The following is a 21,451-nucleotide window of genomic DNA, read 5'->3' on the forward strand; positions in this document are numbered from 1 at the left end:
ATCCTGGTCCAGACTTCCCACTACCTTACTATAATTGCAGGGTGAACTTTGGAGCTTGGGGAGGAGAGGCACATCTTCCCCCAAGGATCCTGCCGCCCCGCCCCGCCCCGGGACTCACATCATCCGTGAAGATGGCCAGCTTCCCGCTCTCCAGCATGTCTTCCAGTTCTTCGTTGGTCGTGGTCCTGCCAGCTGTAGGGAGAAAGGACTCCTCACTCAGGGAGGAGCCTGAAGCGGGGGAAGTAGGGGATAGGGGTGCAGGACCCTGGGACCCACCCTCCCGCTGGCCTCGGGAGGCGTTGGATAGTCGGGGGAGGTTGGGGAGGTGAGGGGCACACGCACTGATTTCCAGCTGCCTTTGGATCCGGTCCTTGCAGCGGTCCCGGTACTTGGACTGGGTTGCGTTATACTCGGTCATTACCTCCACGAACTTCCGGGAGAGTGTGGAGTGCTGGGGAATGGGTGGGAGACAGGCACACCAGGGAGTCAGGGAGTGGAGGCCAGGAGAGGAGGCAGCGCACGGGCGGTGATGGAGAGTAGAATTACTTTACTCCTTCTGCTTGGCTGATGAAACCGCCCCCCAGCTCCGCCGCCACCCAATTCAATCCCCTATTTCCTAGAGCACAGCCTCACTCTAGGCAGGTACCCAAGGCCACCTAGACACGTCCAGGCCCCGCCCCACCCCGCGCCTTGGAGGCGGTCATCCACCCCTCTCCACCAGCCTACCTGGGTCTTGCGGATGCGCAGGTCCGCGGAGGAACGGTTCAGCCCTTCTTCTTGCTCAATGCTTTGCTCGATGGCTGCGAGAGAAAGGACGTAGTGACTGGAGACTTGGGGCCTATAGGGCAGGGGTCTGGGGCAGAGGAAGGTTCCAGGCCTGGGAAGAGATGCCATGCCCATGGAAGGGGCTAGCAGAAAATCCAGGGCGAGGTGTATTTGAAGGCCAACAAGTATACAAACGGAGTCCTGGAAGCAGGTAAGGGAAGACTGAGGGTCAAAGATCACTCGGTAGATGGGTGGAAGGATTTCGTCTCAGAAAGTGCCACCAGCCAGGAAGGAATGGATGTAAGCCAGCACACTGCTGGAGCGGGTTGGGGAGGCAGTCTCCGCTTCCTACAGCCTCCGAACAAGGGCAAAACCCACTTGCAGTGTTTTTGTTTTTTTCTTTTCGAGGTACAGTCTTGCTCTAGCCCAGGCTGACCTGTAATTCACTATGTAGTCTCAGGGTGGTCTCGAACTCACAGCAATCCTCCAACTTGTGCCTCCTACGCCCAGCTGTTTTGTTCAAGACAAGGCGGTGCTATGTTGCCTGGGACTTGTGGACTCAAGGATGCTCTCACCTCAGCTTTCCGAGGAGCTAAGACTACAGGCAAGCATCAAGACACTGCTACTCTGTGACTTTTTGGGTGGTCATTCTTGCCTTGGAGAATTCTAGAGCTGCCAGGCATGGTGGTGCACACTTTTAATCCCAGCACTAGGGAGGTAGAGTTAAGAGAATTAGAGAGTTTGAAGCCAGCCTGAGACCACATAGTGAATTCCAGATCAGCCTGGGCTAGAGCAAGACTCAACCTAGAAAGAACAAAAAACAAAAACAAAAATTCTACCTAGGCATAGTGGCACCTGACTTTAATCCCAGCACTTTGGAGGCAGAGGTAGGAGGATCACCATGAGTTCAAGGCCACTCAGAGTACAGAGTGAATTCCAGGTCAGCCTAGGCTAGAAAAAAAAAAAAAAAGAAGAATTCTAGAGCTAACAGAAGAATGTTTGAACAAAGAAAACAGCTCTCCTGACCTGCAAGGTGATTCCTGTTCTAGGAGTTCCCATTTCTTTTTATTTATTTACTAATTAATTTTTTGGGAGGGGTACGGTTTCAAGGTAGAGACTCCCTCTAACCCAGGCTGACCCAGAACTCACTCTGTAGTCCCAGGCTAGCCTTGAACTCACAGCAATTCTAACTCTGCCTTCCAAGTGCTGGGATTAAAAGCATGCGCCACCACACCCAGCCCAGGAGTCCCAATTTCTAAAAGGTGTTTTGAAAAGTGCACAGACTTGACAGGAGCTCCTGCTTGTGGGTCATGTACTCCTAACTCCATCATCCAGATTTTCTACTAAAGACTGAGGACACGTCAGATCAGAAAATGCAGCGGGGTGAATCAGCAGACCCACTCAGAACTCACAGGCCTCTGGGCCAGTCCTGAGTACATCACTTCTTTGTTCTGCTGGCCACAGGGGGTCTTTACTGTTTTTTTGTTGACTATTTTCAGTGAGAAATAGAGACGGTTTATTAAGAAAAGCACTTCGGGGCTGGAGGGATGGCTTAGTGGTTAAGGCGCTTGCCTCTGTGAAGCCTAAGGACCCAGGTTTGATTCCCCAGAACCTACATAAGCCAGATGCACATGGTGGCACATGTGTCTGGAGTTGGTCTGCAGTGGCTAGAGGCCCTAGTGTGCCCATTCTCTCTCCAATAAATAAATAAATAAATAAATAATAGAATGGAAGTGGGCAAGTGGTCCAAAGAGCTACAAAAGGTAAGGAGCTATGAAAGGTAAGAAGTTCTCATCTCTTGTAAACTTTTTTTTTTTTTTTTTTGGTTTTTTGAGGTAGGGTCTCACTCTGGCTCAGGCTGACCTGGAATTCGCCATGGAGTCTCAGGGTGGCCTCGAACTCTTGGTGATCCTCCTACCTCTGCCTCCCGAGTGCTGGGATTAAAGGCGTGCGCCACCACTCCCGGCTCTTGTAAACTTTTTAAAAATTTATTTGCGAGTCAGAAGGAGAAAATGGGCTTGCCAGGACCTTTGGCTGCTGCAAATCAACTCCAGACACATGTGCTACCTTGTACATCTGCCTTATGTAGGTCCTGGGGAGTCGAACCTGGGCCCTTTAGCTTTGCTGGCAAGCGCCTCAACAGCTAAGCCATCTCTCCAGCCCTCTTGTTAACTTTTTACAACAGTCCTGAGAAGTGAATAGTATCAACTGATGCTTTGAACTACAAATGGAGGTCCAAGTGGGTGAGCCAACTCACTCCAGGTCACACTCATGCCATCAGCTGGAAGAGGATGAAGAAGACAAGGATTTTATTTCCTGCTCAGTTGCTTCTTAAACTACTGACACTTTTATTTATTTACTATTATTATTTTTGGTATTTCAAGGTAGTGTCTTGCTCTAGCCCCGGCTGGCCTGGAATTCACTCTGTAGTCACAGGGTGGCCTCGAACTCACGGCAATCTTCCTACTTCAACCTCCTGAGTGCTGGGATTAAAGGCATGCACCATCACACCTGGCTAATTTTATTTATTTGAAAGAAAGAAGCAGTGAGGGAGAATGGATGTGCCAAGGCCTTCAGCCACTGCACACAAACTCCAGATGCATGTGCCACCTTGTGCATCTGGTTTATGTGGGTCATGAGGAATAGAACCTGGGTCCTTTTGACTTTGCAGGCAAACACCTTAATTGCTAAGCCAACTCTCCAGCCCTTTCTTTTTTCTTTTCTTCTTTCTTTCCTTCTTTTTGCTTTTTATTATGAAAATATTTTTTTCTTTTTTTTTCTTTCTTTCTTTCTTTCTTTCTTTTTTTTTTTTTGGTTTTTTGAGGTAGGGGTCTCACTCTAGCCCAGGCTGACCTGGAATTCACTATGTAGTTTCAGGGTGGCCTTGAACTCATGGTGATCATCCTACCTCTGCCTCCTGAGTGCTGGGATTCAAGGCGTGCGCCACCACGCCTGGCTCATGAGAACTTTTCTTTTTGGCAGTTTCATTATGAGTTCAGGCTGGCCTGGAACGTGTGCTCCTTCTGTCTCAGCCTCCCCAGTGCTGGGGTCACAGATATGCAACACAATGCCTGACTGCAGCCTTTTAAAAACTGTGTATGTGCATGCACATATGGCACATTATGTGTTCATTTGTGTGTGGCAAGTGTTCACACATGCATGTACAGGTTACAGAGCGACTTCAGGTGTCACCCTCCACTTTATGTATGTACTAAAATTTTTTTTTTCACATGTGTGTGTATGTGCTCCAGATACATGTGCCACTTATTTGGCTTTATGTAGGTAATGGGGAATTAAACCTAGACCAGTAGGCTTTACAAGCAAGTGCCTTTAACCACTGAGCCATTTCCCCAGCCTTACTTATTTGTTTGTTTGGTTGTTTTTTCAAGGCAGAGTCTCATTCTAGCTCAGGCTGACCTTGAACTCACAGTGATTCTCCTACCTCTGCCTCCCAAGTGTTGGGATTAAAGGCGTGTGCCACTATGGTTATTTATTTTTGAGATAGGATCTCACACTGAACCTAGAGTTCATCAGGTTAGCTTGACTAGCTAGTAAACAAACCTCAGGGACACCCAACATTTTACATGGGTGCTGGAAACTGAACTCAGGTCATCATGCTGAGCCATTTCTTGAGGCCCCAGCCTAATTTTTTTTTTAAAGATTTTTTAAAAAATTTTTTATTTATTTATTTATTTGAGAGCGACAGACACAGAGAGAAAGACAGATAGAGGGAGAGAGAGAGAATGGGCGCGCCAGGGCTTCCAGCCTCTGCAAACGAACTCCAGACGCGTGTGCCCCCTTGTGCATCTGGCTAACGTGGGACCTGGGGAACTGAGCCTCGAACCGGGGTCCTTAGGCTTCACAGGCAAGTGCTTAACCGCTAAACCATCTCTCCAGCCCTCCCAGCCTAATTTTTATAGTTTACATTTTAGGTTTTATTATTTATTTTGAGTTTTTTGAGGTCTGGTTTCACTCTAGTCCAGGCTGGCATGGAATTCACCATGTAGTCTCAGGGTGGCCTGGAACTCATGGTGATCTTCCTGCCTCTTCCTATCCCTGCCATGCCAGGTTTATTTATTTATTTTTTGTAAGACTTTATTTGGGGGAAAATATTCTGCTGTCAAGTAGAAAACTGCCAGGTGTGGTGGTACACACCTTTAATCCCAGCACAGGGAGGCAAAGGTAGGAAGAACGCCATGAGTGTGAGGCCAGCCTGAAACTACACAGTGAATTCCATGTCAGCCTGTGCTTGACAGAGACCCTTCCTCGAAAAACAAAAACAAACAAGCCAGTTTGCCATTGCTTCAATTTCTCTTCCTCTGCTGATGAGCAAGCTAAGGACAGGGGAGTTTTCACAGTGAGTTGAAAGTGGGGGTTGGGTTCCTCTGCATAGATTAGCACTATGATCCCAGGTTGGGATATTATCTATTACAACACACTCATCTGAGTGCAAAGGACTTGTTTTTACATGTCAGCACCAGAGGCTCACAGACAGCTTCCCAGGGAGTCTGCAGGACATGAAGCTTGTGTCCTCATCTTCCTGGGCCAAGGTCAGTGGTCTTGGGGACAGGCACCCAATAAAAGCTCCTTTCTCCAAAACCTTACAATGGGCACTGAATGATGGAGGTGTTTAGCAAATGTTTTCTGATGCTGACTTACCATGAGCACACCAAACAGCAGCTCATCAATATGCTCCCCCCGCCCCACCCCCACGCCAGCACTTGAGGAGGTTCCCGACCCACAATGCTCTGGGGGTAAGTGCTTGTTACCAGCACCCCCAAGTCCTTAAATTTGAGCAAATACATGAGCATTTGGCAAGGCCCTGCTGAAAGCATGCCAGCTCCTGATGGTCAGCCACACAACCAATCTGCCCCGAATGAAGGATACCAATTCAGAAGCATTTGCCAAGCCTACCTACTGGGCACTGAGCATTGTGCTAGGGACCCTGTTCAGGACAGACGAGGACTCAAGGAAACCAAGATGCCAGAAAGAGTATTTCCATCTTCCTGCTTGCCTTCCTTTTTTCTTTTCCTGCCTTCTGACTTTTTTTTTTTTTTTTTTTTTTTGTCTTTTGAGGCAGAGTCTCACTGTAGCCCAGGAGAGCCTGGAACTCACTCTGTAGTCTCAGGCTGGCCTCAAACTCATAGCAATTCTCCTACCTCTGCCTCTCAAGTGCTGGGATTAAAGGCGTGAGCCACCAAGCCGGGCTTAACTCTTTTTATTCTTTTTCTTTTTGTTGTGTGTTATGTGGTGTGTGTGCATATGTACATGTATGTTCATATGTGTGTGGGTATGTGTGCACCTGTGCATGCCTGTAGAGGCCAGAGATCTCCTTTGAATATCTTCCTTCATTGCTCTCAACCTTATTTTTTTTCTTCTGCTTAGTTGTTGCATATGTGATAAGTGCATGTTCATGTGTGTAAATGTGTGTTCCTGAGTGTGAGTCAGAGGACAACTTTCGGGTCAGTCCACCTTTGATGCAGGATCTTCATTCTTCTCCACTCCATTCTTTTGCAAGCTTTTGGGAAATTCTCCTATCCCTGTTCCCCAGATTTCAGAAATGCATCAGTTTCTGGCTTTTTACATAGGGTCTGGGGATTTGAACTCAGGTACTCAGGCAAGCATTTTATCCACTGAACTGTCTACTCAGCCCTTCCACCTTATTTAATTTTTCTTTTCCGAGGTAGGGTCCCACGCTAGCCCAGGCTGACCTGGAATTCACTCTGTAGTCTCAGGGTGGCTTTGAACTCACAGGTGATCCTCCTACCTCAGCCTCTGAAGTGCTGGGATTAAAGGCGTGCACCACCATGCCTAGCCCCTCCATCTTATTTTTGGGACAAGATCACTCACTGATTCACTCAGAGTAGCTATTCAATAAGCCCTAGGGGATGCTCTTGTCTCCTCCCAATTGCTGGGATGACAAGTGCACACCACCATGCCTGACTTTTTTGTTTTGTTTTCTGAGGTAGGGTCTCTATCACGGGCTGACCTGGAATTCACTATGTAGTCTCAGGCTAGCCTTTAACTCAAGGTGATCCTCCCATCTCAGCCTCTCGAGTGTTGGGATTAAAAGTGTGCACCACCACACCTTACTTTTTGAGTCAGGGTCTCACTGAACCTAGAGTCCACCAATTCAGCTTAGACAAGCTAGCCAGAAAACCCTGGGGATCTTCCTGTCTCTGCCTCCCCAGTGCTAAGATTACAGGGACAGGCCACCATCTCAGCTTCTTACATGGGTGCTAGAGATCTGAACTCAGATCCTTAGGCATGTGCAACAAGAACTTTACCTTCTGAGCAGTCTTCCCCGCCTCCATGCCTGGCTTCCTTATATGGCTTCTGGGGTCTGACCTCAGGTCTTAAGCACTTTACCCACTGAGTAATCTCCCCAGGTCCCTCCCACTGTTACTTTTTTCTTTTGCGGTAGGGTCTTGCTCTAGCCCAGGCTGACCAGGAATTCACTATGTACTCTCAGGGTGGCTTTGAATTCACAGTGATCCTCATACCTTGGACTCTTGAATGCTGGGATTAAAGGCATGTGCTACCACACCCTTGGCAATTTTGGGGGGGGGTTTCAAGGTAGAGTTTCACTTTAGCCCAGGCTGACTTAGAATTCACTACATAGTCTCGGGGTGGCCTTGAACTCATGGTAATCCTCCTACTTCTACCTCCTGAGTGCTGGGATTAAAGGAGGCATGCACCACCATGACTGGCCCTGGCAATTTTTTAAGACAGGTGTCTCCGTGTAGCCCACACTGGTGGAACTTTAGATCCTCCTGTTTTAGCATCCTGGAAGCTTGGATTACAGGTATATACCACCATTTTGGGCTGGACGTCTATATATTTGTGCGTGTGTGCGTGCATATGATGGGTGTATGTGGGGTGTGCACATGCCACTGCATGTGTGTGGAAGTCATAAGACAATTTTGGGTGTCAGTCCTCACTTTTCACCTTGTTTTGAGACTGTTCACCACTGTTCGGAGCAGACCCATGAGCTTCCTGAGGATTCCTCTGTCTCCACCTCACCTCACCCCGCTGTGCTGGGATTACGGACACTTATGCTAGGGTTGAGCCGCTCTCCGTGGGTGCTGGGGATCTGAGCTCAGGGACTCATGCTCTTGCAGTGAGTGCTTTATCCTCTGCGCCTTCTCCCCAGTCCCCGAGACCAGCAAAGCTCAGATGCAACTGGATGAAAACCCTCCTCCTCCTCAGTTTCATGATGTGCTTGTCTCCGAAGAGTCTGCTCAAGGAGGCAAACCTAGGTTTGGGTACTTTGTCACTGTTTAGGAGTCTGGCTCCCAGAAGCCTGGACACACTCCTTACAGAAAGCCTGTTTGGTCCAAGGGAAGGCAGATGTCTCTTTCTCTCCAGTTACAAGACTGAATTCCTCACCTTTCAACTTGGACCGGACCTTGTTTGCCGTCTTTTTGATGTCTGCCGTGAGGTCCTCCAACTCCTGCTTGGTCTCTGGGGAGAGGGTGAAGAGAGCAAATAAGAGGCCTAGAGAGGACCTAGGAGCCCTCCCCCCGACTCCCAGACACAGCACTCACTCTCGTCTGGGTTGGGGGCGGCCAGGATGGCGCTGTGCTGCTTTTTCACCTGCTCCACATCCTCTGACAGTTTCTCAATGCAGCCTCGGATCTCTTCCACCTGGAGCAGGAAGTTGGCTACAACTCAGCCAAATTGTTGGGCCAGGCGAGGGGAGCCAAGAGAAGTAGTTCATGGAAAAGACCCAGACCAGGAAAGGTTGATAAAAGGTCAAGGAAAGGACAGGAAAAAGGAACGCACAAGGAAAAGGAAGTTGTTGGTGAGGGGCCAGGCTCTGGGTCTAGGGCCGTGGGTGACTCATTACCTGTTCAAAGAACTCATCCATGAAGTGGTCTCGGTCCACATGGACCACCTCCTCTTCATCATCACTGTCTTTTGCCTGGGAAGCAAAGCAAGGCCCAATCCATAAGTAGTCCCAAAGGCTGCCTCTCTAGATCTCTGGTGTACTGCCTCATCTCTTGCAGAAAAGGGGTCTTGGGAAGGGTTCTAAGCAGGCTGGATGGCAAAGGCACCAACAGTCAGAATGAACACTGGGTATCTTGTGGAAGTAATGTCCTGGAGGCCAAAGTACCTGAGAGCCTAAAGGCTGCCTTGGAAGGAATCAGCCAAAGGGACCTTTTGGGATGGAAATGGCCTCATGGGTTCAGCTTCTCCTTAGAAAGATATGTCATTCAAGGCAGTTGCTACTGACCACTGGGCATCAATAAATTTCAAAATTTTAACAACCAGCTAAATGTCAGCCTTGTACTAATTGGCTCTGGGCTCCAAGAAGTGTTCTAGAATGGTGTCCCAGGAGCCTGAAAATCCTTCTACCCCTCAAGCAGCACCTGCTCAGGCCTCAATTTGCCCTCTTTTCTTCCCCCTGCTTTCACCCAGCCAGCCATGTCCCCTGTGGAAGGTCACCTCACTGCCAGTGCAGGCGCCAAGCTGAGCAAGCACTGTCACGTCTAGGGAAGGCTGAGCTTGTAGGCAGCACCCTAGCCCTCCTCCTTCCCGCACCTTCCTCCTCTCGCCCACTCTGCTAAGGCTCTGGGCGACTCTTCTTCCCTGTGCACTCACTTGTTTTCATCCAGCCCCTCCCAACTGTACGCCCACCTACTCTCCCTTGCTTGGATTTCCCAGTTGCAACTGCAGCTGCTCAGCCCTCCACCCTCAGTGCTTAGAGACACAAAGGGATTTACCCACCCACACTGCCGTCGCCCACGCCAGGCAGACCGGTGACACAGACAGAGGAGCTGACACACAGGCACACAGAAACAGGCCTCCCCCGACACCCACTCAGAGACACACTGACATGTTGATGTTCACAGCACACAGACCCACAGCAGAGCCTCACACTGACACGTGGACACACAGATCTATAGCCGTGCTCCCAGGGAGAGGAGAGAGGGCAATGCAGGCTTACTCGCCCAGCCTCTCTGGGCCTCAGGTCTGCATACTCATCCAGAGTGTGGTAGAGGGCACAGAGGACCCTGGCCACCCCAAGGGGACAGTTTGAGACCAGACAGCTTCATCGAGCCTGGATCCCTAACTCGCCAAAGTTGAAATTTTTTGAGTTCAGCCCAATTTCCAGAAAGAATGTAGTCAGAGCTCAGAATGTTTCCAGGAGAGCCTGAGTGAAATCCAGACAGGATCCAGACAGCAGCTACCTAGAAGTAGAGCCACTGGGACCTAAAGCGGAGAGCAGACAGAGACAGGCTCTCCCAGAAACCAGACAGGCTAGGAATGAACTAGGGAGGCTTAGGCACATCCCAGACAGCTCAGATCGAATCTAGACAGAGCCAGATGAGACCACAGTGACACCCAGACACCAGAGTCTTGGGGTCAGCAAAGACTACAGCTCTGAGAAAGCCAGTGCAGCCCAGAGACCTTCCACGCGAGCCAAGCCTGAAGCTACTGGCCTTCTTCCTACCGGGCTCCGCACAAACACAACTCCAGGGTCTCAGGGACTCTATTAGGACTTCTGACTCCTCAAGCCAGACCCAGGACTGCCCCAGGCACACGTTGACCCTCAAGAGCCCCTGGAATGCAAGGAGCCACTGGCTTCTACGGTGTTTTCCAACTTCTCTGTATTCCTACCCCTTCTGTGCTTTCTCCCACTCAGCCTCAACCAGTTCACACAGGGAACGAAACCCCCAGTGGCCCAGGTGCCTGGCAATCTTCCTCATGCCTCTTTCTCTTGCCCATGCCAACCAAGGAAGTCCTTCCTCAAGTCTAATTTCACTCTCTCCTGTTGGTCCCCAAGCCACTTCCTTACATTCTTCCTGGTGTGTCCAAACTACCTGTTTACTCATTCTTGGGAGAGGAAGAAAGGTAGAAGAGCCTAAGTAGGATAATAATTACAAAGAGAGCCGCGAGCTAATAACCCTCTACGTGTACAAACACCTTTACACTCATATCTCTTTTGATCCTGGCCACCATAGCCCAGTGAGAAAAGCTGAGCACATTGTGTCCCCATTTCACAGATGAGGGAACATTAGGAAAAGAGAGTGACATGCCCAAGGGCACAAGGCTGAACAGGGCATCCAAGACCTGCTTCCCCCAAGGCTCCAGGCTGGATTCCTCCCCCAGCTACTGTCTTCCACCACTTCCTTTCCCTTCCAAGCCAGCTTTCCCTCAGGTCTCTCAGTAAAGCACTGTGCCCTGAAAACCTAGCCAAAAAGTGGCATTGGTTAGTACCTTCTGAATGAGTCTTACAGTCTTGTTACGTGTGTGTGTGTGTGTGTGTGTGTGTGTGTGTGTGTGTGTGTGTGTGTTTGGGGGTAGGGTCTCACTTTAGCCCAGACTGACCTGGAATTCACTATGTAATCTCAGGGTGGCTTCGAACTCATGGTGATCCTCCTACCTCTGCCTCCTAAGTGCTGGGATTAAAGGCATGTGCCACCACGCCTGGTTCTTGTTATCTATTTTTTAAAACTTTATTTTTATTTATTTATTTATTTGTTTGAGAGAGAGAAAGAGATAAAAAGGCAGAGAGAGTGAGAGAAAGAATGGGCATGCCAGGGCCTCCAGCCACTGTAAATGCACTGTAAATGAACTCCAGACGCATGCGCCCTCTTGTGCATCTGGCTTACGTGGGTCCTTTGGCTTTGCAGGCAAATGCCTTAATTGCTAATCCATCTCTCCAGCCCCTTGTTATCTATTTTTTTTTAATTGTTTTATTTGGGGAAAGTGCTTCTTACAAAAGGGAAGCTGCAAAATACAGAGACCTCAGCCACAATTACTTGTTCTCTTAACATGGAAGAACAGGTAGGTTCCAAGGACTCGAAGCAGATGGGCAATCAGGAGTATTCCCAAGTTATTTTTAGGAAACAGCAATAAAATGCACCTTGTTATCTATTTTAATCTTCATCAGAATTCTGTAAGATGGCTCAAAGGTTAAAGGGACTTGTTTGCAAAGCTTGCAGGCCAGGGTTCAATTCACCAAGTATCCATGTAAAGCCAATTGCACAAAGTGGAAGATGCATCTGGAAATTGTTTGCATTGGCAAAAAGGCCCCAACACATCCATATTCTAACTCTCTCTCCACCTCCTGGAAAATAAATTTTAAAATATATACTTTAAATTTTATTTATTTATTTGTTTGTTTGAAAGGGGGAGAGAGAGGGTACAAATGAACTCCAGATCCATGTATCTGACTTTATGTGGGTACTAGGGAATTGAACCTGGGCTAGCAGGCTTTTCATTTATTTATTTGAGAGAGAGAGAGAGAGATAAAAAGGCAGAGAGAAGGAGAGAGAGAATGGGCACGCCAGGGCCTCCAGCCACTGTATGTGAACTCCAGACACATGCACCCCTTGAGCATTTGGCTTACTTGCCCAGTAAGCAAGCACCTCTAACCACTGAACCATCTCCCCAGCCATATACATATATGTGTGTGTGTGTGTGTGTGTGTGTGTGTACACACATATATATACTTTTTTTGTTTTTTTGAGGTGGGGTCTTACTGTGGCTCAGGCTAACCTGGAATTCACTATGTGTCTCAGGGTAGCCTCAAATTCATGGCAATCCTCCTACCTCTGCCTCCTTAGTGCTAAGATTAAAGGCATGCACCACCAGGCCTGGTCTATAAATACTTTTTTTGGTATTTTATTTATTTATTTGAAAGAGAATGAGAGAAAAAGGCAGATAAAGATAGAGAGAGAATGGACACACCAGGGCCTCCAGCCATTGCAAATGAACTCCAGACACATGTTCCACCTTATGCATCTGGCTTTATGTGGATAATGGGGAATCAAACTCTGACACCTAGGTTCCTAAGCTTTTCATGCAAGTGCCTTAACTGCTGAACCATCTCTCCAGCCCCTAAAAATATGTTTTTTTATTAATTCTGTAAGGAGGGCTGGAGAGATGGCTTAGCAGTTAAGGTGCTTGCCTACAAAGCCTAAGGACCCATGTTCAACTCTCCAGATCCCACATTAGCCAGATGTAAAGGTGAGGCAAGCACAAGGTCTCACATGCCCACTAGGTGGCACAAGCATCTGGAGTTCAATTTCAGTGGCTGAGGCCCTAGTGTGCCAATTCTTTCTCTAATAATAATTAAAATAATAATAATAATAATAAATTCTGTAAGGAGCTGAGCTTGTCTATGCATTCTGCATAGATTTATCCATTTAATTCCTGCTCTTCTTTTCTTCTTCTCTGTCTCTCTTTCCCTCTCTCCAGGGCCTTGTACATGCTCGGCAAGTCCTCTATCATTTTTTTGGGTGGGGGTTATTTTTGTTTTTCAAGGTAGGGTCTCACTCTAGCTCAGGCTGATCTGGAATTCTCCATGTAGACTCAGGGTGGCCTCAAACTCATGGTGATGTTCCTACCTCGGCCTCCAGTGCTGGGGTTAAAGGCGTGCACCATCATGCCTGGCCCCCAAGTCCTCTATCATTTAGTTATAGTCCTAGCTCTTGGTTTTCTGAAACAGGGTCTCACAGAAGCTCAAGGTGGCCTTGAACTTGGGATCCTCTTGCCTCTAGCTCTTGAGTGCTGAGATTACAGGACAATACTATAGGACTTATCAACTTAACGCTTATAACAGTTTCCTGAAGCAGATATTATAGCCCCCTTTTATAAATGGGGGAATAACAAAGAGAAGCCCGAGAACCTGCCCCAGGCCAGCATCTCGAAAGCCATGTGTTCTCTAGGCCCGTGTCAGTGGTTGCTGAATGGCAATCATGCCTCCCTCACATAGCAGAAAGAAGCAATGAGACAGGCAGGAAAAATGCCTAACACTGCAAGAGGGAGGATGAATATTTGGTGAGGGTTGATTTTTTGAACCCTTGTGTCTGCCATGCTATAGGTGAGGAGACAGGCTCAGAGAGGCTACTTAATCTTCACAGCACATACAGCAAGGAATGAAACCTGAATGTAGTCATATCCTAACATTGTTTCCATCCAAACTGCTGGCAGGACTATGTAACCTAAATTGGCTTCAAACTTGGGACAATCCTCCTACCTCAGCCTCTTTAATGCTGAGATTACAAGCATGAGCCACCATGCCCAGCTTGCAGTTTGTTTGTTTTTTAAGATCCTTTTTAATTTTTGTTTTCCAAGGTAGGTCTCACTGTAGCCCAAACTGATCTGAAATTCAATGTAATCTCGGGGTGGCCTTGAACTCAGGTATATGCTGCCACACATGGCCCTTTTTATTTTTACTTTTTATGAGGGAGAGAGAGAGCATTGGTGCACCCAGGCCTCCAGCCACTGCAATTGAACTCCAGACGCGTGCATCACCTTGTGTGCTTGTGCGACCTTGTACGTGTGTCATCTCGTGTGTCTGGCTTACATGGAATCTGGGGAGTCAAACATGGGTCCTTAGACATTGCAGGCAAATGCCTTAACTGCAAAGCCATCTCCTCAGCACCCCTTTATTTCAAACGTTTTTGTTGTTGTTGTTTTTATTTAGTTTTTTGAGGTAGAGTCTCACTCTAGTCCAGGCTGACCTGGAATTCACTATGTAGTCTCGGGGTAGCCTTGAACTCACAGCGATCCTCCTATCTCTGCCTCCCTAGTGCTGGGATTAAAGGTGTGCACCATCACACCCAGCTTTTAAAAAATAATTTAATTTAATTTATTTATTTGAGAGATAGAAAGAAGCAGATAGTGAGTGAGTATATACATGTCAGGGCTTCCTGCCACTGTAAACAAATTCCAGATCCATGCACCACTTTGTGCATCTGGATTTATGTGCATACTGGGGAAATGAATCCTGGTCATCAGACTTTGGTGAGCAAGTGCCTTTAACTGTTGAGTCATTTCCCAGCTCCCCACCTTTTAATTTTTTAAACTTATTTATTATGAGAGAGAATGAGTACAGGTATGCCAGGGCATCTTGCCATTGCAAATGGACTCCAGATGCATGTGTTACTTTGTGCATCTAGCTTTACCTGGATACTGGAGAATCAAACCCAGGCCAGCAAGCTTGCAAGGAAGTGTATTTTTGTTTGTTTTTGCGTTTTTGAAGTAGGTTCTCAATATTTATCACAGGCTGACCTGGAATTCACTGTGTAATCTCAGGTTGGCCTTAAACTCACATCAATTCTCTTACCTCTGCGTCCCAAGTGCTGGGATTAAAGACATGCGCCACCATGCCTGGCCTGCAAGCAAGTGCTTTTAACCACTGAGCCACCTCTCCAGACCTGTTTGTTTTTGTAGCACTGGGTCTCACACATGCTAGGCAAGTGCTCTGCTATTAAGCTACATCTCCAGTACTTTTTTGACTTTGGATTTTTTTTTGGGGGGGGGTGAGGTTTTTCAAGTCATCTCTCCAGTCTCTCTTTTTTGGAGGGGGTGGGTTTTGAGGTAGGGTCTGCTTCTAGCCCAAGCTGACATGGAATTCACTAAACAGTCTCAGGCTGGCCTCAGACTCATAGTGATCCTCTTACCTCAGCCTCTCGAGTGTTGGGATTAAAGATGTGCACCACCATGCCAGGCTCTTTTTTGAATTTTTTGTTTATTTTTAAGAAATATTTATTTATGCCGGTTGTGGTGGGGCATGCCTTTAATTCCAATACTTGGGAGGCAGAGTTAGGAGGATTGCTGTGAGTTCGAGGCCGCCCTGAAACTACATAGTTAATTACAGGTCAGCCTGGACTATCTTGAAAAAAACAAAACAAACTATATATATATTTGAGAGTGAGAGTGAGACAAAAAGGGAGAGAGAGAGAGAGAGAGAGAGAGAGAGAGAGAGAGAGAGAGAGAGAGAGAGAAGAATCCTAACCACTAGACCACCAGGAAGTGTGAGAGAGAGAGAGAGAGAATGGGCATGCCAGGGCCTCTAGCCATTGCAAATGAGCTCCAGACATAGGTATCACCTTGTGCAATTGGTTTAGCATGGGTGCTCGGGAATTGAACCTGGGTTGTTAGGCTTTGCAGATAAGCACCTTAAAGACTAAGTCATCTCCCCAGCCCTGGTATTTCTTATTTAGTCTTTATAACCACTCCATAAGTGAAACTGAGGCACAGAAAGATTATATAACTTGCCTAAGATTGTCCACTTAATGGGGTGCTGGTGAGTGATAGGGGATTTGAACCTGGGTGCTCTGCTTGTTATTGCCCACCATCTGCTAGCCACCCGGGAGGACTGGAGGGGACTGAGCAGAACTCCTGCCGCATTCTGGAGCTACCTTGGCCATGGGGACATCCAATCCAAGCCTTAAGCTTCTGTGTGGTCTCCTCATTCCACATCGGTAATACAAGGGCTCTAGTGTGTATGTGTGTGTGAGAGGGAGAGAGGGGGGCAGGAGAGATACAACAGGCAGATACATAACTGGAAGGAGAGGGACAATGTGGGCCAGCAAGTCAGTGACCAAAGAGACAGATGGCAAGGTGGTAACATAAACACAGTGGCAGAAAAGACTGGAATTGAGTGATGAAAGAGATGCATGCACGCCTGTGCACACTACCACACGGCCCACACAGGATCCTCAGGGTGCAAATGCCATGTCATCTGATATAGAGGCAGCACCCTCCACGCCCCTCCCACTCCTGCCCATCTGTCTCCCTAGTCTGGGCTTCTTTTCCTTCCCCTCTCCAATAGCCCAGCCTGGCCCGTCACCCCACCTCTTCCTCCACCTTCTCACCTGACCCACCCGGTCCCTTCCCCACCTTCCTGCTTCACGACCAAGCCACTCAGTCATCTAACGAATATGTCTGCTCTGGGCCAAGCTCACTTCTGAGAGGGTGAGGGCGGCTTACTCCAGAGAGGCGATGGTGCGGTGTGGGGAGGTCGACAATGAAAAATGGACAGGATGGTGCCTGAGCGTGAGAAATATCAGGATGGGGGATAAACAGGAAGATGTAGAAATATGTATGGGAGAGGCTTTATATAGGGTGGCCAGGGAGGTAGGTGGAGTCCTGAAATGGCCAAGTGAGCAATCATATGGAAGAAACTGGATTCGAGGCAGAAGGAACAGCAAGTCTTCTGGGGGAGATGAAACAATGTGCAAAGCAGGGGTACGTACACCTGATGTGCCTGAGCGACTGGAGTATGGGAACCCATCACCTGGGGGTCTCCCTCCATCTCTACCTACTCTCACAAGTTGGGGAGGCCTCAAATTCCAGCAGGTCTCCCTGTCCTCTCATCTCCCCCTCACCCTTCTTCCCACTCTCCATTTCCCTACCCTCCCACATGATGTCCCCACAACATGTCTCTCCTACCCCCCCAACCCTTTGTGCCACTTCCCTTACTCCTCACCTTCTGTTTCTCTTCTTTCTTTCTTTTTCTTTTTTTTTTTTTTTTTTTTTTTTTTGTTTTGTTTTTCAAGGTAGGGTTTCACTTTAGCCTAGCAGACCTGGAATTCACTATGTAGTCTCAAGGTGGTCTCGAACTCATGGTGATCCTCCTACCTCTGCCTCCCAGTGCTGGGTTTAAAGGTGTGTACCATCACGCCTGGCTCCTCACCTTCTTCCTTTTCTTTTATTTATTTGAGAGAGAGAGAGCATTCGAAAGAGGCAGATAGAGAAAGAATGAGCACGCCAGGGCCTCCATCCACTGTAAACAAACTCTAGACGCCTGCGTCACCTTGTGCATCTGGCTTATGCGGGTACTGGGGAATTGAACCTGGGACCTTGAACTTCGCAGTAAGTGCCTTAACTGTTAAACCATCTCTCTAGCCCTCCTCACCCTCTTTCTTAGGCCCTTCCTGACTCCCTCTTTGTATCCTAGGATACCTATACAGCTGAGGGACTCCCCACCATAAGTTCCCTCCATATCCAGCCCTGTACCCCTGAATTCCCAACCAAAGGTATTTGGTGAACCCACAACAGATAGACACCACCAGTTCTGTTATCAAGAATTATGTGACCTTTGGCAAGTCAGGATTTTTTTCCTCTGGTCCTCAGTTAACTCCAAAACAACTCCTAGGGGCTCTGCCCTGCCCATCTTGGAAGGCTCATTGTGATGCTCAGAGAAATGCACCCGCAGGGCGCTGTGCCGCCAGCACCGGACCTTCTACTCTTTTACACATTAACTACTTGTTGTTGTTGTTTTTTTGGTTTTTCAAGGTAGGGTCTCACTCTAGCCCGGGCTGACCTGGAATTCACTATGGAGTCTCTTGGTGGCCTTGAACTCACAGCAATCTCCTCCTACCTCTGCCTCCTGAGTGCTGGGAGTAAAGGTGTGCACCACTATGCCCAACCACATTAACTACTTTTAGTACTCAGGGTTTCCCTGTGAAACACACGGTAATACTCCCAGTTTTCTCATGAAGAAACTTAGGGTCTGGGGCAGCTGAGTGAAGAATGCCTTCCTATTGTGTGTGTCTGAAGCCCTGGGTTTGGCACCAGCACCACACACACACACACACACACACACAAACACAAAGGCAAACAAGCAAAAACGTGAAGACCAGACAGGTTAAGAAACTTGCCCAAGGTCACATGATGTGCAGTAACTAAGTTAGAATATGAGCCAAGACAGTCTGGCTTTCAAATCTGTGCCCTCAACGGCTGTACAACAGACAAGAACTCCCTGGGAACACTATGGAGCCCTAGAAAGACAATCAGGCCCTGGGACTAACGTCCCTGGTACCTCCCTTTCCCATGTCCCCAAGTCTTCCTGTGCTACTGAGCCTCTCCTGCCTTTCCACCACTTGGCTCTCGACTCTGACAGGGAGACCCTTATACCCCAGACCTCTGCTCCTGTGGACCACACCTGGCCCCTCCCATGTCCCCAGTTTCCCTAAGCAGTGACTAATGCCAAAGCTATCAGCATTCACTTAGCCTCCAATACCACTCACATCTAGCACCAGGATCCCCCAGCAGCCCAGCCACAGGTTTCCTCACGTCTAGGCCAGGAGCCCTGACTCACTCAGAGTAGCACTCCCCACTCATGTCTCTCCCTCCCTCTATTTAATTATACCACAATTCCACCCCTACCTCATCCCGACCCACTTCCCATTTCTCTGGGCTTGAGAGGCATGGGACGGTCTTCACTGCTGGGGATTTGAGCTCAGATTTGGCTTCTGTCCTTTCTGAACTGTGTGATCAAGACAAGTTCTTTAGTCCTTCTGGCTAGAAAACGAGGCAGCCTCTTTGGCTACCTTACCAAGAAGTTGGTGGGGATCTAAGGGGATCACCATGGCAACTGGTTTTGCAAACCACCTGGAGAGGAGTTTAGAGCACAATCCTGAAGCACTTGGTCTGGGTTTGAATCCTGCCTCTTTCTATCTATGTGACTTTGGGCAAGTTACTTGACCTCTCTGGGCCTTTGTTTCTTTATCTTTGAGATGAGATCATACTAGTACCAATCTCATAGGATTGCTGAAAAGATACAAACGATTTGGTATGTATAAAACAGTTAGAACTGGGCTAGAGAGATGGCTTAGTGGTTAAGGCGCATGCCTATGAAGCCTAAGGACTCAGTTTGATTATCTGGGTCCCACGTAAGCCAGATGCACATGGTGGCGCATGCATCTGGAGTTCGTTTGCAGTGGCTAGAGGCCCTGGCATGCCCATTCTCACTCTCTCTCTCCCTCTCTGTGTCTCTAATAAATAAATAAATAAAATATTTTAAAAATATATTTAAAAAGTTAGAATTAGTGTTGGTCATTGCCACTGCTGTTTTCCTCATACAGTAAGTAAGTCTTTAAATTCCTTTCCTCAATTGCCAACGTCTTCCACTTTCCCACTAGTGAACCTGTCTCTCAAGACAGTAGTCAGTTGCCCCTTCCCTGTGTCTCTCATAAGGCTGTGTCATTTCCCCTACCCCAGATGCCACCTTTGGGGGCTCTACAGAGATAGAGTTTTTCTTTTTACTTTTTTTCCTTTTCTTTACTCTCTTTCTCTTTCTCTTCTCTTCTTTTCTGTCTTTCTTTGTTTTTTTTTGTTTTTTTTGTTTTTTGTTGTTCCCAGTGGCAAGGCTTGTGTATTAGAGGCCAAGAAGCATAAACCCATGTCAACCTGGCAACAAGGAAGCCCAAATTCCTGTCTGACCCTCTCCTAATGCTTGCTTAATGACCTTGGGCAAATCCTTTCGCATTTCTGCACCTCAGTTTCCTCATCTGTCAAATGGAGGAACAGCCCCCTTAGACAACAATCCATAGGTTCCTGACATAACCTACTGCGTGAGGACACAGTGGCCACTAGCCAGGGCCAGTGCCTTTATCATATCACTGCCACCTCCACTTCCTTGGGCCCAAAGTCATGTCTCCAAATGTCTCAGCATCCTCCCTGTCCCCCAAACTATTTTCATTAGGCCCCATCCCAACTCCTCTAAAGAGCAGCCTTCTCTCCCAGATGTGCTGGTCAGCGTCCTGGAGCCTGGCCCCCAGGCAGCCTGCTCCCATGCCCCAGTTACCCCAGCACAGCAAGCTGGTGCCACACAACCCAATTCCTTAGCCCAGTGCGTGGATCCTCCTCTCCTCTCCCACCACTGGAGTCCCCCAGCTTGGGCCCTGGCCCTGGAACACGAGTCTCCCCAGCCACCCTTTCCCTATCTCTGAGTGGTACCCTCTCCCCATAGAGCAACACACACACACACACACACACACACACACACACACACACACACTACATTCACTGCCAGGTGTTGGCATCTAGTCTCAACCTGTGTCCTTTCCTAGAGCATCCCCCAAATCGGAATGCTGAGGGACCAGCCGAGCCAGTAGCCACCTCCATCTTTCTAATTTGGCAAATCTACTCCTGGGATGATGTTGTTCCCCAATCCTCTCTCGACATTCATCCTCTCCCACCCCCAGGTTAGACCCCAGGGCCTTTCTGGGCATGTGGGCTGCCCAGGCCCCTGAGATCTCTCCTGCCCCCTTGTGTCTTCATGGCCTCCAACCCCTTCCAGCCCTTGTCCCCTAGTTGCAGGTTCATTGGAGATATCAGGTGTCTGGAGATGTTGGGGTTCCCCGGCTTTTAACCTCCAGGCTCATCATTCACCCCCACGTCTGTCTTGCACCTCCCCCACCCCATCCTCAGGCGCCCCCCAAATATGGGGTCCCGCCCCCCCTTCTATCCCATCCCCATGCTCACACTCCGCAGCTCCTGAGTCCGATCCTTCATCCTGCGACGGCTCCTCCTCCTCCTCGTTGTAGTCCCCCTTGCTCCGCTGCTGCTCTCTGCCTCCCACCTCGGTGCTGGAGGCCGGGGTCTGGGGGTGCGGGGGGCTCCGGGCAGCCGAGGGGTCCTGCGGGCGGTGGGCACAGCCAGGGGAGGGGGACTGAGGCCAGGCAGGGGCAGGGGCCTGGGCCGGCTCGGCTCTGCCTGGGCTGCGGTGGCGATGCGGCACAGGGTTGGATGGAGGGATGCGGGAGTCGAAGCGCGGGGGAGGGGGGCGGAGGGAGGTAAGGAGGAAGGGAGGGAGGGGGGAGCCGAGAGGGGGCGGGGAGCAGGGGGCATGCGCAGCGCCCAGAGCTGGGGGCGCTTGGGGGTTGTAGTCCGGGGAGGGGGACCCACGGAAGGGGGGACTGGGGAGGCTGGGCGTGGGGGAGGGGGAGGAGAGGGGGAGGACAGAGCTCAAGAATCAGGGAGAGATGCGGAGGGAGACCTGGTGATGCGAGGCAGGGACTGAGATGCTGGGTGCTGGCGGGTGCGGGGGGAGGGGGAAATGGCAGAAAGATGGGCTAAGAGAATAACCCCGGTGAGGCGATGTGCATCCCTTCACCAAGAGACATAGTGTATGTGTAGTGTCTCTGTGTGAGTCTGC

The 21,451-nt window shown here is 49.0% G+C and overlaps 1 protein-coding gene across 1 annotated transcript in view; it reads right to left on the reverse strand.

Annotated features, from left to right (window-relative positions):
• Window positions 1-20,997, reverse strand: part of Stx1b (syntaxin 1B) — a 28,294-nt gene extending 7,297 nt beyond the window's left edge. The window contains exons 1-7 of the mRNA XM_004671051.2: window positions 20,779-20,997; window positions 8,615-8,689; window positions 8,313-8,412; window positions 8,155-8,229; window positions 727-800; window positions 343-451; window positions 119-192 (exon numbers count right to left, since the gene is read on the reverse strand). Of these exons, the coding sequence (XP_004671108.1) occupies window positions 119-192; window positions 343-451; window positions 727-800; window positions 8,155-8,229; window positions 8,313-8,412; window positions 8,615-8,689; window positions 20,779-20,808 (537 nt within the window). The 5' untranslated portion in view covers window positions 20,809-20,997. The remainder of the gene's footprint in view (window positions 1-118; window positions 193-342; window positions 452-726; window positions 801-8,154; window positions 8,230-8,312; window positions 8,413-8,614; window positions 8,690-20,778) is intronic.
• Window positions 20,998-21,451: the final 454 nt, after the last annotated feature.

Source organism: Jaculus jaculus, chromosome 12, assembly GCF_020740685.1.
Source record: "Jaculus jaculus isolate mJacJac1 chromosome 12, mJacJac1.mat.Y.cur, whole genome shotgun sequence".
NCBI classification, from domain to species: Eukaryota; Metazoa; Chordata; class Mammalia; order Rodentia; family Dipodidae; genus Jaculus; species Jaculus jaculus.